At 40.0% G+C, this 14,775-nt stretch overlaps 1 protein-coding gene across 1 annotated transcript; it reads left to right on the top strand.

Moving 5' to 3' along the window:
• The first annotated feature begins 622 nt into the window (after nt 1–622).
• On the top strand, nt 623–14,127 carry LOC120549601 (serine/threonine-protein phosphatase PP1-beta catalytic subunit-like). The gene is made up of 8 exons (XM_039786619.1): nt 623–753; nt 5,512–5,643; nt 10,959–11,189; nt 11,291–11,395; nt 11,645–11,716; nt 11,926–12,077; nt 12,633–12,767; nt 12,888–14,127. Exons 1-8 carry the CDS (start codon nt 702–704, stop codon nt 12,990–12,992), a joined length of 984 nt encoding a protein of 327 aa, XP_039642553.1. The 5' UTR covers nt 623–701; the 3' UTR covers nt 12,993–14,127.
• Nucleotides 14,128–14,775: the final 648 nt, after the last annotated feature.

Here is a 14,775-nt window from a genome sequence, read left to right as displayed (position 1 = left end):
TCCTCTACATGTATTTGACAGCTGAAGTTATTACTTACATTGCAGATTTAGATTTTACCAACAAAACATACTACCCAACATATAAAATAGTTAATATATTAGCTCCATACTGAACCGGCTACAGCATTAAAAAGCTTTAGGTTACTTTTCATACTTTAACTTAAGTGAGTTTTTAAATGCCTGACTGTTACTTGTACTTTTTACATTGTGTCTACTAGTTACTGCTTAAACATAGGATCTGAATAATTCTCCCACCACTGCTTATTTTTTTTTAGATCAGTTTAAACTAATATGTTGGATGGTGAGACTAGTTGGATTAAGCAAAACATATAAAGCATGGTTCTCAGCCTAAAGTCACAAATAAATTCCTTTTAATTAATATAAAGGTGGTTAAAGTGATGCCAAATTGAAATTAATTAGTAATAAATAACAGCATTGCTTCACAGCCTGCAATCGACGTGTATGTTGGATGGTGAGACTAGTTGGATGTTATTAAGCATAGGATATACAGTATGTCTGTCAGCCTAAAGTCACGAATAAACTAATTTTAATTCAAATAAAGGTGGTAAAGTCATTTACACACGGGTTCACTAGCTACTTCTCTGATTATCATCGCCAGTTACTGTTTTCTTGACAACAGCGCCTCCTGGTGTATTTAGGAGGAATCAAACCGGCCAACACTGTAGCACATCAGTTTGAAGATGGCGGAGGGTGAATTGAACGTGGACAGCCTCATCTCTCGGCTCCTGGAAGGTGAACAATTTCAATACATTCTCTAATGTTACACGGGGTTACCTGTTCATGTTCATTAAGCCTGGTCTGATTTGTGTTCTGGAACTACCACAACACGCAGGACATTGAAACGATGTTACCCCCGGCTAGCTCTGGCTAACGGTTAGCTGGCCGTGTTTATAAACACTGTCAGCGGTGAACGCCTACATTTCTCATTTTTCGCAGTATTTGTTACGTTGCTCTTGCCAAGTAACTTTATGGTGTCGTGGTCTTTACTTTAGTATGTAATTAGACTTTGTGCCTGATGTTTTTTTGTTGTTGCTGTGTTCTGGCTCATTTATTGTCCAATTGATGTACGTTACGGCTGGTATGGATCTAGAAGGAAGGGCTGGGACGTTCGTCCTGTGCGTTACAGCAATAAAATACATCCCAGAGTCATTTGTCATGGCTCTGACGGTTATAACTGTTACGGACATTAATATTAAGTAAGTTAAGTTTATTTTATTTTATTTTTCACCAGCGCCCCTGCCCTTGACACGGTTACGTTTTGCGTTGTCGTTATGATATAGGTAGCTGCTGTTCATTATCTATTTATGGCACATTATTGAAAATGGGGAATAAGTTGACGGATTGGTTAAATCTATAGAAATAGACCTACATTAAAAAATAAAAACAATAATATATGTACCACCCTTTCATCTGATTTCGGATGCCCTTATCACTACACCATAGACCGACTAATTTGAGTTGTGAGGTAGTTTGCTTTTTCTGAAGTAATTTTTAACTTTTGTGTCTCCCTCCTCTCTGGGTTTGTGGGTGTGTTTTCAGTAGGCAGGTTGCTGTGATTCAGTGCACTCATGTACATTAGGCCCATGAGCACACATTCCCTTTAAATGCCTATCCGTGTTAGTATTGGTACAGGTGGCAAAAACATAAATTGCAATTGCAACTTGCCTGTTTTCGTACTTGGTAAATAAAGGGAATTTTGTGTTGTGTTTTAAGACCAGGTTTTGGCAGAGAGAGGGATGTGCAAAAATCCTTTTGTGTTGGCCACCTGCTCAAAAGAAGGCAGGGAGTTTTCTGTTCCCCTGTGATATATCCTTTGAGTCAGACTGGACCACTAAGGCAAATTCAGCTGTCCTTGGCATACTTTCCACTAGTATCTGTGACTCTGCTGGAGGGATGAGACACCAGCATTGCCAGCATTGAAATGCTAAGATTTATTTATAGTAACTGCTGGAACACGCCATTACACTGCAGCTGCCTTGTGTTTCTTGCAATTTCATTTTTATGTTGGCATTCCTACCAAATGGTGAAATTAATTAAAAATAAATAATATCACTGCTTCACAGCCTATTATCAACTTCTTCTCTGTTTTCTACTTGTGAAGCTCTTTTTTCTTTTCTTTTTTTTCTCTCCGTTGGAAGGCTTGTTGATCCTTCACACACTGTGTTTCCTTGTTTCTCAGCTTGGTCTGCAGTGACTTGTTGATTGTGTTGCCCATATTTCGAATATAAGTTGGACTTGGCGTTGGTTGAAAGTGGTCAGTTTTGCCGTGATCTTGTTGGTGCAAGATGGTGATTGTTTTTTATTTTCATGCTCTTGAAACAAGTCACTACACGTGACTAATTCATTGGATGTTATTGTTTCATAGACTTCTTCTTACATAATAGTTCAGCTTTGTCATTAATAGTGTGAACTCGCTCAAGAGTTAGAATCACACATGTATTTAATGATTATGATAAATGCCCATTATGAATTGCATCCTTTTTGATTGTCTGTAGGCCTACTGTAGATAAGAAATGTCTACTAGTAAAATGCCACTGCCAATGCTTCTTGGTGACTATGACGGGTGGGGATTTTGTTTACTAAATTACTCTGGATCAGTCCAGGTCTTATGACTGAAAAAAAAGAAAAGAAACTTATGCTCATTGCTCAAATTTACTGGTACTAGTCAAGAAAATGCACCCTTTAACTTAGCAGAAACCAAAGCCAGGCTTTCAAATGGGCTTGTACCTTTCATTAATCCAGGTTCCTATTTTCCCAGTATCCAGCTATAGGTTTGTGGGCCTGTTTTGATAAAGCGAGTATTGTATTCTTTTGAATCTGTCAGTTTTTAATGAACACATTATAATTTAAAGCTGTGACAAAACCAGTAGTGGTCTTAAATACATACACATATTTTTGTTGATATTTCTGATGTTCAGCACAGACTTACCATAACAAGAGACTAATCATTTGAAAGCTCTTGAGCCCTTTATTTTGCATCTCAACATCACATAATAACTTCTTGTATGTTTTGCTGTCTGAGAAAATTCGGTCTTGAGGAACAGCCAAGTGGCAGTGAGAGTGCTTATTCATTGGAATTAAAACTTAGGAAACACTGGGCCGCTTTCTCCAGACTCTCGTACAATCACACAGACACATGGTTTATGATGGTTGCAAATCCTTGTCATTGCTTTATTTTAGCCTTTGCCCCATAATGTTCTTAAGAACGTAATCTTTTTTTAAAAGTACCAGACTGCAGCAGTGCGAACAGTAAAAGGTTCAGTGTTAAAGCCGGGCAGGCTAAGCATCCGAGCTTAATTCGCTGAGCTTTAATGAGGCCTGGCCGTTGAGTGAAGAGCCCTTATTCTGTAATTTTATGCTTCACACCATGCGTGGCACATGGGTATGAAGCCCTGCAGATACAGTAGATGGATGATAAAGATGATGTAAAGCAACACTTTATTAATGTTGGTGGAGCCCTAGAATAGTTTTTGGCACTCAGAGTCACCAACTGTGAGAATCCATATTCCTCTGGTTCTCTCCCTTATCTCAGGTTTGTTTGGATTACATTCCTAATGAGACGTTGACAGTGAGGGAGTATGAGCAATGTGTGTAAGTAGCATGTGTATGCACACATATGCGTTATGTATGCACAAAAATGCATGCTTTGAGCTTAGGGAATTGCTCAGCAATACATCAGTTAATCCATTTTGAAGTGCTCCTTGTTTGGTCATTCTATAATTTGTCATTCAAAGAAAAAGGCAAATAGCAAAAAAGTGTTCCTCTCTAACTAACGCACATTTGTTTCACTAGGCTTAGCTATCCTTTATTGGAATCTTTAGTGGGCGTCTAGCTTGAAGGCAGCCATGCCACAATGGTTAGTTATTACCTAATTCTTCAGTCATGGATTTGTTCATCACTGTTTTTTTCATCGTCAATGGTTCATCTTCACGCAGCGCTTTGATATGCTTTGTGTGACGCCAAACTGAGGCTTAAACGAAGATGGCTATTTAAGTGCCGTCCAGTTACTATTTACTATGTTAATATAGTGACAGAGCACAGGTAGTTACTGTTGTCATCACTATAATGATGATAACAATAATAACTGTATTAAGCACCTTTTTTAAAACAAAGTCACAAAGTGCTTTACAGTAAAAACAAATAATAAAAGTAAAGAAAATCCCCCAAAATATAAAAGAATTTAAATAATGACAAAAAATGCAATCAGTTAAGAAAAAAAGGTGTGAAATAAAATTGAGTTCCAAAAAGAGGATACTAGAGCTGGGCAATATATCGATATTATATCGATATTGTGATCTGAGACTAGATATCGTCTTAGATTATGGATATCGTAATATGGCATAAGTGTCTTTTCCTGGCTTTAAAGGCTGCATTACAATAAAGTGATGTACTTTTCTGAACTTACCAGACTGTTGTAACTGTTCTATTATTTGCCTTTACCCACTTCGTCATCACATCCACATTATTACTGATGATTATTTATCAAAAATCTCATTGTGTAACTATTTTGTGAAAGCACCAATAGTCAACACTACAATATCGTTGGGTATTTAGTCAAAAATATCGTGATATTTGATTTTCTCCATATTGCCCAGCCAAAGAAGATACTGAGTTTGCCTGCCTGACATCCTCAGGCCAGAGGATCTCACGCAGCGATCAGGCTTAAGTTAGCAGATCACAGTTATAGGCAAGAGCCTGACCATTCAAGGCTTCAAAAACAAACTTAATTAATCAATCAAATCTTAAACCAAAAAATGCAAATATATAAAATGCAGACTTTTAAAAACCAGATGGAACTTAGAATAACTTGAATCTTACATGAGCCACAAGGTACCGTCTAATTACTATTTCCTATAGTAATATAGTGACACAGCACAATTATCACATTAACACATCAAACACTGCACTAACCAGGCTGTCCAGATATTAAATGAAACTCAAATATATAAAAAGCAGGCTTTTAAAACTAAATAGAACTTAACTTGAGTCTTATGCAAGCCACAAGATACCATAGCAAGGAAGCTGTTTTCATGTATAATCTCACTTTTCATACCTCTGATTATTTCAACTGCTGACTGTAGCCAGCGTTTGCAATTCTCACTCCTCATTTCATCGTTGTAATATAAAGCTGCTCCCAAAGCTGTGGCCAAACGCCAGAAAGTAGGCTTAAGCTAACAGCGCAACTACACAGCCAATAAGCCCACACTGGTGCTGAAGATGCAGGCTGCTCTCATAGTCCTGGGTTTCTTGAGTGTGGCTGAGACTAAGCAACTATAAGTTACAGAACCATTACGCTCACAGCTCATCAGATTGTAAGATTGCTTTGTGATTCTCCTGTGAGTGTTTTTTTTCACCTCCTTACGTGAAACGTTATTGTAGTGTACTGACGGAGTTTGTGGTGCTGGGGGTTGTGGCTGCTGTTGCGTTAACACTGACAATGATGCTAACAGATGTTGATGGCACTGACGGTGTCTTTTCTCTCCTCTCCAGTACGGGGATGTCGCCCGGGGAAGATAGTCCAGATGACAGAGGCAGAGGTGCGGGGCCTCTGCATCAAATCCAGGGAGATCTTCCTCAGCCAGCCCATCCTTCTGGAGCTTGAGGCACCCCTGAAGATCTGTGGTCAGTGTTGTACATTTCTGGACTTGTTTTAGGCCATTTTCTCACAACCTCATGTTTTTTCACTCTCTCATAACCTTCTGTACTGTATAACCTACTCTAAAGGCTCTGACACACCAACCCGACTATCGGCCGCCGGACAGTCTGGCGAGGTCGGTGACTCGAGTCTGTTCGGTGTGTTCTGTGCCGTCGTCAGTCGGAGGAGCCGTTGGCGTTCATTTTGGCCGATTTGACTCGTTGAATCGGCCAGTGGGCAGGCGGCCTCAATGACCAATCTGATTGGTGGAGCGCTAGCCCTTGACTAGCGAACCCGAGAGCTGACAAAGCCAGTATCTTCTTATTACTAGCCATCGTATTTTCTTCCGTTCAGCGAGTAATGATCCTTCTTGACTACTATCAATACTCTCTGATGAGAACAATGACTGACGACAGCGTGCTATGTGTTTACTAGGTCTAGAGAGATGTTCCGTCATTTCCGTTTTTCAGTTTTTGGGCGACAATACAGATTAGCGCCGCTTGCTGTTATGGGGACGTATTACGTCTCGCGCACGCGCAGAACGTACGCTGATGTCGGCGTCGCTTCGGTGTGTTCCGAGGCACTTTTTTTGAGAGACGGGAGCCTTTTGTGCCGATGGTCGGCCATAGGGTTGGTGTGTCAGAGCCTTAACACTACTATGACATTTCCTCTAAGCACGTCTGGACTGAAAGGTTTACTTATGTAACCAGGCCGAAAAACACAGCCTCAGCTCAGCCTGGGTCATATATTAAGTCACTGTTACCCTATCGACTTGACTCCCCTGTGTATGTTATTGAAGGATACATATATGGGAATTTCCAATGTATAGTTTGTGTATCGCTGTCTTACACACTTAATATGGACAGACCGAAGTGGAGCAAAGCAGTGCACATTCGCAGGTGAACTCCCTCTCAGCAGTTGAATTGCTACCACTATCTCTAGCTGGCTCCTGCACATCTCTGTCGGCACACTCCCACATGCTTTAGCTCTTCCCTCCAGTGTAGCCCGGCAACTGCAAGCAACTCAGAACTGTCTAATATATGTGCCAGTCCTTAATACAGTACACAAGCTCACATATAGGCTCAGGCCTACACACAGTTCATTTGTGGCTGTCCTCATACCAGTTTCCTCCCACACACATTGACTTTGAGTTTGTTGTTGTGTAGGCCTAATACTGTGTCAACCTTTACTTTCTTTTTGTTTTTAAACCCAGTTTAATCGCCAGACTAATTACTTGCCTTTAACCCAAGGGTGTGACGACCAGAGAGCACCAGCACTGAATATAAAAACCAAACAGTGAATGCCTTTTAATTATTTACTAGGGCCACATGGATCAGGTGATGGGTTTTTATGTGGGTGCTTTTGTTTATCTGGCTACACAAGGTCATGCAACAGTGCACTTGATTACAGATTTGTTACTTAAGTAGCAGTGCCCTGATGCTAGGCTAATGATGGCCATTACATTGTGCATGCAACAACATTGTTGTTTGTTTAATTATTACTGATCTGATTTCTCTATTGGTCTGAACTTTCAGCGCATAGGAGCATGGGCTGCATACTTGGGAGTCATAAGATGCACTGCTGCGTCTTTTTATTGTTGTATGGTTCTATTATCACGATTGCTTTTATATTGTGTTGTTTTCTGAGACAAATCATGCTCATTTGTAACACTGACCTCAGGTCTAGCGCTCCTTTTTTTCCCCCGATTCTCAGCCTTTTGCTCTGCTTTTTAAACCGTAAATCTCTGTGCTGCTATTCTCGGACTATTTTGACACTGCAGAGGCAGTGCTGAGTAAATAATTCACTGTCCTCCTACAATTCCTTGTGACAGGACAGGTGGAGGGAGGGGGGGCCCATGGAAAGACAGTCTTGGTGAACAACATTCCCATTCAGTCATGCAGCAACTCTTAGTGTGTGGAGTTGAGGATAGTTAGGATAGTAGAGCTAACCCGAGGTGCCTTTCTGGAGGCATGCATTTTCAAACAGACAGCCAATCAAATGGTAGTGGTTTATCCAGTTTTTACTATAGAGCTACAGCTCCGCTGAAGTTAAACCTGCTCTTACAAAGTTCACTCACCTCCGACTGTCTCTAAAGAGATTACAGTCTATGTTGCCATGTCTCTGTTTACCATTTTATCCAAATGTGGCTTCCTTCCTGCATTTCATTTCCTTTTCTGAGTAAACTGCAATATAAATGAGCAAAGCTAACTGGTTATGCCTCATGTCCATTTCTGTTTTGGTGCAACCACAAGCAAGATTTATTGTTCTCTGCATGTTGTCCTCTGTATTTACTTTTTTCTCTGTATTTACTCTGTTTTCCAGTATGTGTTGCTTTCAGCCTGCCAAGACAAAAAAAAATCTGTTTGTCAAAATCATTATTTTCATGTTTCTATGTAGGCTTGTGTTTGTAGTTTACAGATTTTCAGTCTTCAGATCTGTTCCCAGCTTTACCTAGGTTAGCAGATTTAGGATGCTTTTATATAAAATAAAAATTAGAATTGTAGCATTTTTCAGTTCATGTTTCGGTTCCTTTTCCAAAAATGTGCAGTTCTTCCAGCATTGGGTCTGTTGGAGGTCGGATCAAGTTCTCACCACAAACGAAACGCTCCAGTCCAGAGTTTGTTTGAAAGCGTACAGAGGTGGTGGTCTCGGGACGCTTGTTTGGTCCGCTTTTGGTGCGCATCTGAGTGCGATTGCTGCATTCACACTTGCCCAAACGAACCGCACCAAGGGGGATACCAAACTCTAGCGCGATTCAACCAAACTGAATGAGGCAGATGTGAAAGCCCCCTTACACTGTTATAAATGCTCATAGACAAAAAAAAGAAGACGATACGACTCATTTTCAGCTATTGTGGCAGACTGACATTGAAACTAGAAAATGCATTTCCTACAGAAAATGCGTGTTAATGCTGAAAAGTATTGAGAATAATTTATAATAATTTAGTTAATAATAAGTTAGTTAATCAAGTTTTAATTAGTATGAGTTTCATTGAAATGTTATATAATACCAAAAATGTATGAAACAAAAGTGAAATATTTTAAGGTTTTCTGAAAAGCTGTCGCTACACTAAATTCCTGGCTTAAATGTGTAAGAAAAGGGTGAAGTTGTAGTAAAATGTGGAAATGGTTCTAATTAATATGACTAATTTTAGTTAAATAATACCAGTATTGTATGAACATTGTGGTAATTTGTTTTTGTAAAAGCTAATGCTAACTGAATTGCCGGCTTTAATTTGGATGAAGAAGTAGCTGAAAGAGTAATAAATTGGCTCACAAGGTGAAAACAATACCAGCGTCACTGTTGCGACTGGTAAAAATCCTATATCATCTATAAAACTGATATCTTGTAAAATACTTGATACATGAAAGCCCTACTTTTCCACCTACCATCACCTACTGTCCCATAAGAAGTTAAAGCTCAAAAATAGGGTTTGTAAATAGTCATATTTAAGACATTTAAAAAGCTTTCTTCATGTCATACTGACAGCTTGTAACCTGGACTATGTTGCTGGATCACTGCATTAATACTTAGACTTGTTTCATCAAAGTTTTGATATTGTATTATTAATGTAAAGGATTGTGAAGTTGTTAACATTACCAGTACTTGCATCAGAACTCTAGATGGCAAGCTGGGGCTGCGTGTCCAGGGCAAAGACAATGATTGATGGTGAAACGCAAACCAACCGGCTAAGCACAACATGAGCACGGAGTATAAGACAAAGCTAGACTTCAAACATCAGAACTCTTCCTTTTAATCATTCATTTGTACTGGGAAAAAGTGTGTTTTTGCATGCCATCCTAAGACACAGGCAAAAATAAGTCTAGGCCTGCTGCCATATAGGTTAGATGCCAGTCATGGTTTGGGTTTTGGTGCCTAGATGACTGATGGGCACCATGAAATAGAAAATAATCATGCCAGCCATTCTCATGATATAAAGTTGTAAGTTTTGGTGGTCATTTTAATATCAAGGCCAAACATCTGCACAGCTTAACAAGGCCTCTTATTTCATTTTAATTCGTATTTGGTGCCATCTTGTAATGAAACATTGCCATAAAAAGAGTGTGGCACATGAATTTACTTTCCGTTTTGGTCACAATGAAGCCTGTTATTATTGTCCTAGTCTTTTTGTTATGCTCTCTACAGTCATCCGTGTCTGAAGAACTTAGCCTAAATTAGAGCAGCTCTTAAGTTGGTGCGAGCGGATATAAAAGGAAGCAGGTCTTGGCTAGGTGATGAAGTGGGGCTCCCCTGCAGAGATCCTGTGCTTTGGTAAGAGCTGTTCCAGCACATCACTGCCTGACTGATATCAAAAAGAGACAAGTTTGACCCTGAATCCTTAGTGAGTTGTTAAAATTAAAGTTAGTTGGTGTGGATATGTGTATGCGTGTCCTGTGTTTTTGTGATTAACCTGGATTGTCAGCATTCTCTCCTGCTGTAGCTCATTTCCCATGGGCCATGGCCTTGATCTGGTGGCAGTTGTAATGGCTCATTTTAGGTGTGTGTGCTTGCTGCTGTACTCCCACTAAAGCATAGATAGGCAGAGTCATATATCCCCACTAACCTACATGTCTGTCTGTGTTCTGAAAATCAAAATGGATTCAGAGAAATAGGAGTTTGCATCTGTATATATGTGAATATGTGGTTTGGAGGTAGAAAAAGATTTTGGCTTAAGTCCTGCATTTGCTTTGATGGTATTCTAGGGTTGCAACAGTTTTTATAATTGAATCTTTTCCCTAGAATCGATTTTATTTTATTTATTTTTTTTTTTTTACCAATGACTCACCTAAATGTCGTCTTTTTATACGGTACCGCCGATGGCGACTACATCATATTCGTTTCCAGCACAACAAATGCAAAAAATAGATGTTATGTATGTCTTTACAAATGAAATAAATGTTTGACTGACTGACTGACTGACATGTGATGTGCAGTTTTTAGAAATGGCTCATGATATATTGTCTCTAGAAGTGTATTATTCAACTTTTCGTTTTTGTTAGGAAAAGAAGAAAATCGCAGTACACAATACTATCAACCGGCGCCCCCGTTCGAAAAAAAAAAAAACCGAAAAAAAAGTCGTCCCAGCCCCAAACAAAAAAAAAAAAAACCCCCAATGATGGGGAAAAAAAAAAAAGGAAAAAAAGCCAATCGTCCCAGCTTCAAATAAAAAAAAAATTTCTTTCATAAAAAAAAAAAAATTTAAAGGAAAAAAGTTTTTCGTCCCCCTATTAAGCACCCTGTCCTCTGGACTGCACTGTAAATGGTCAAACTAACACCCTTGCCTCCCACACCATTTTTTAGGTGATATCCATGGGCAATACACAGATCTACTGAGGCTGTTTGAGTATGGTGGTTTCCCTCCAGAGGCCAACTACCTTTTCCTGGGCGATTACGTGGACCGAGGGAAACAGTCCCTGGAAACCATCTGCCTTCTGTTGGCCTACAAGATCAAATACCCAGAGAACTTTTTCCTGCTCAGGGGCAACCATGAGTGTGCTTCCATCAACCGCATCTACGGCTTCTACGATGAGTGTAAGTTAAAGTTAACTCCCCCTGCACACACATACTCACCAACAGCCCTGAAGCACTTGTAACGTTTGGTTTTATTAATGTGTGTTTGTGTGCTCTACCAGGCAAGCGCAGGTTCAACATTAAGTTGTGGAAGACCTTCACTGACTGCTTTAACTGCCTCCCCATTGCTGCTATCATTGATGAGAAGATTTTCTGCTGCCATGGAGGTAAAATGGATGGATCTCTCTCTCTCTCTCTCTCTCTCTCTCTCTCTCTCTCTCTCTCTCTCTCTCTCTCTCTCTCTCTCTCTCTCTCTCTCTCTCTCTCTCTCTCTCTCTCTCTCTGAGAGGCATGTATTTTGTTCCCTTGTCCCAAATGCAAACCGGAACATTTTGATGTCCTGGTTTTGAAATATAATCGTGGTAATTTCAAAGAAAAGTAACTCCTTTTTATTCATTATATTTATTTTATTTTAGGGCTATCGCCTGATTTGCAGTCAATGGAGCAGATTCGCAGGATCATGAGGCCAACAGACGTGCCTGACACAGGTACTGTATTTTTGTGTGTCTGCACGTACTTGTACTTCAGCGCATGCTCATACTCGTACACGTTTTCCCAAATGAATGACTATTACATCGGTAGATCTTCTGTGTTGCATCAGCAAAGTCAGCTAGATCTTTAGCGCATTTGTGCCCCCGCTGCCTGTCTATGCTCTCCCTTCAAGTCTTTGATCGCCTTCTCTCCATGTGTGTCTCAGGCCTGCTGTGTGACCTGTTGTGGTCAGACCCAGATAAGGATGTACAAGGTTGGGGAGAGAATGACCGCGGGGTCTCCTTCACTTTCGGAGCAGACGTGGTCAGCAAGTTCTTAAACCGCCACGACCTGGACCTCATCTGCAGAGCCCACCAGGTAATTATGAAGGGAATGAAGCTACAGAGCCAGGATGTGGGGTGGAATTGCAGGAATTGCATGGCAAGCAAATTGATCTTGTTTTTTTTTTAGGAGACTTAAGATTGGTTGGCCCCTCAATTAGTTTGTGTGTCTTCGGCACAAGTTATTACTGTGGCTGTTTCAAAGACACAGACACAAGAGCTAAACCACACATTAATAGACCTTGTGCAGTAGTGTAGCCTAGTGTATGTCTTTTTTTATCCCCCATTTATTATAACTTCATTTAGCTCTCAGTTATTATCTATGCATGTTTTTGCTGATGTAAAATAGTATTAAACAGAGAAAGAGAACCTACTATTTGCAGTTAAGACCCTGGCATCAGGTATATTTACCTGATGGATGACTAAAATCAATTGATTATCAACATTGGAATGTAAAACATTTCTATTATACATTAGCTGTTTTGGCTCTGCATTTAGCATTTCATCTTGATTCAGGTATAGGTGGTTGAAGATCTGTTTCTTGGTATTGATTGCTGTAGGCGGTGGGATAATGTCATGTGTCTTCTAACAGGTTGTGGAGGATGGATATGAGTTTTTTGCCAAACGCCAACTGGTCACACTTTTCTCTGCTCCAAACTACTGCGGGGAGTTTGACAATGCAGGCGGCATGATGAGTGTTGATGAATCCCTCATGTGCTCCTTCCAGGTAGTCTAAAATTATAGGGACACATGGACATTTATGCTTTTGATAACATTATCTCGAAAACGCTCACACATGCATCCTCTCTCTCTGTGTGTCTCTGTGTTTGTGTTTCGTTATTCAAAGATCCTAAAGCCCTCAGAGAAGAAGGCCAAGTATCAGTATGGTGGTGTAAATTCTGGTCGGCCTGTCACCCCACCCCGCACCACCCAAGCCCCCAAGAAGAGGTGAACGTGAAGCTGTGGCTCTCCCCACCCCCCTCCTTCTCACCCTGTCCGTCCTTGGTCTGCCATTACGGCAACCCCTGTAACTCCCCTGTATAGTGAAGATACAGGGCTTATCTAATTGCCCAAATCTTTCCCTTCTTTCTCACCCACCTACCCCCTCCCCAACTCCACTGATAGCTCTTTTCTTAATGTGTATGTGTACATAAATTTGCTGTGACCAATCTGTTTTATTTTTTTTGTTGCCTGTTTATTGGTATTTTTGATATTATTAACAGATAATCTTTTTTTTGTGGTTTTACTTCCAATGCCATTTAAGGTTGTCTGAGGTTCTGTGTCGTCTCTGTGTAGAGGGGCAAAGGGACTGAGTTAGAAGAATTCTTTTTTTTTTTGTTTAACATGCACATTAGAGATTGAACATTGTTTTTGCCTCGATCCCTCTTAAAGTAGAGGGACTTCTTCCAATGAGACTAAGGTCTAAATCTGTAGACAAATAACATTTCTAAGGGTTCTGTTTAACAGTTTAAACACATCACAGCATATGCAGTGCGCTTGTGGTTGTTCTGCAGGCGCACATTTTATATATTTAACCATTGGAAAAAGTGCACCTCCCAATGAGTAGCAAAGAATGTGAAGAGACCGGCTTGATCGGATGCTGCTGGCAGTGGACACGCTCTCCCCGAACACAACGCCCTCTGGGCATCGATTCTTCCACTCCGTTATGCCTCCCTGTGCCTCGACTCCACACCCACTCAAAAACATGCAGCTCCTCACACAGAGCTGGTATTGACATTTTTTGGGGTCTATTTATTATTTTTGATCTCTTCAAGATAATTTCCCCCATATAATCCTCTTGATTTGTAGTAAGAGATGCTGAGAGATTTGTTTAATGTCTGTGCACAGACATTTAACAAATGCTATGAGTCACTTATGGTCAGTATTTTACCTGCAGACATACTGGATATATGGTGTACTAAAAGTGCTTATAAAATTGTCATTTCCTCATCTTTGTATGAAGAAGCACATAAGGATAGAAAATGTCTAACAGCACTGGTTGGCAATTTTGCAAGTGTGTAACGTATCTAAGTAAAGCCGTACAGTGTTTTAAAAAGATAAAATAAATAAAAAGCAAGCTTCACAAATTGCTCCACAGTATTTGAATTGTTTAGTGCTGTGTTTATAGAGCACACAACATTACAAAATGAAGCAAGTTTGCTCTTGGAAGCTTTTAAGTAAAATGCCAGCTATCCTCCTATCACATGGCCCAATCTGTTCTGGTACAGAGTATGAAAACTGGAGGAGTCAGGAGTGGGTGGCAGGACCCGGCCGTTATGCTATGTGATAGTGATGCCACCTGGTGTATAAATACAGTAGTACAGTACAAAGTTGTACAAATCAGATGTGTATTTCAATAAAGGCAGCTCAGGATGGGGCCTTTCATTGCATTGCCAGTACAAAATGTTGTCAGTCACCACAAGGAGGTGCTGGCAGTTAACTTCAGTCTACTGCAAATAAGATGCAGTTGACTCTTTGTGGAAAACAGTTGCCTCTTTCTTTCTTTTTTTTTCTTTTTTTGTTGCTCTTTGTGGTATGATTCTTTCTGTTCTATATTATCTCTTCACATTGTTTACTTTCTAATCACTTAATTTATTTCCTAATACTGATTAAAAAAAATTGAGGTGTTACCAAAAGCTGTTTTGCAATTTGTACAAGTTTGTTTGAAAGTCTATGAATTCAATAAAATGGATGTAAACCAAAATTGATGTTTTTACTGATGTCTCTGCATGAAT

This window comes from Perca fluviatilis, chromosome 20 (assembly GCF_010015445.1).
Source record: "Perca fluviatilis chromosome 20, GENO_Pfluv_1.0, whole genome shotgun sequence".
Taxonomy (NCBI): domain Eukaryota; kingdom Metazoa; phylum Chordata; class Actinopteri; order Perciformes; family Percidae; genus Perca; species Perca fluviatilis.
The sequence above is the reverse complement of the archived record's forward strand: the minus strand, read 5'-3'. Positions and strand labels throughout refer to the sequence as shown.

Bases quoted from the DNA above. Each gene is read 5' to 3' on its own strand.
- LOC120549601 (XM_039786619.1), top strand. From the start codon at position 702: ATGGCGGAGGGTGAATTGAACGTGGACAGCCTCATCTCTCGGCTCCTG. The intron at 5,644-10,958 runs GTCAGTGTTGTA...ACCATTTTTTAG, and splicing joins GGCACCCCTGAAGATCTGTG to GTGATATCCATGGGCAATAC. The intron at 11,190-11,290 runs GTAAGTTAAAGT...GTGCTCTACCAG, and splicing joins CTACGGCTTCTACGATGAGT to GCAAGCGCAGGTTCAACATT.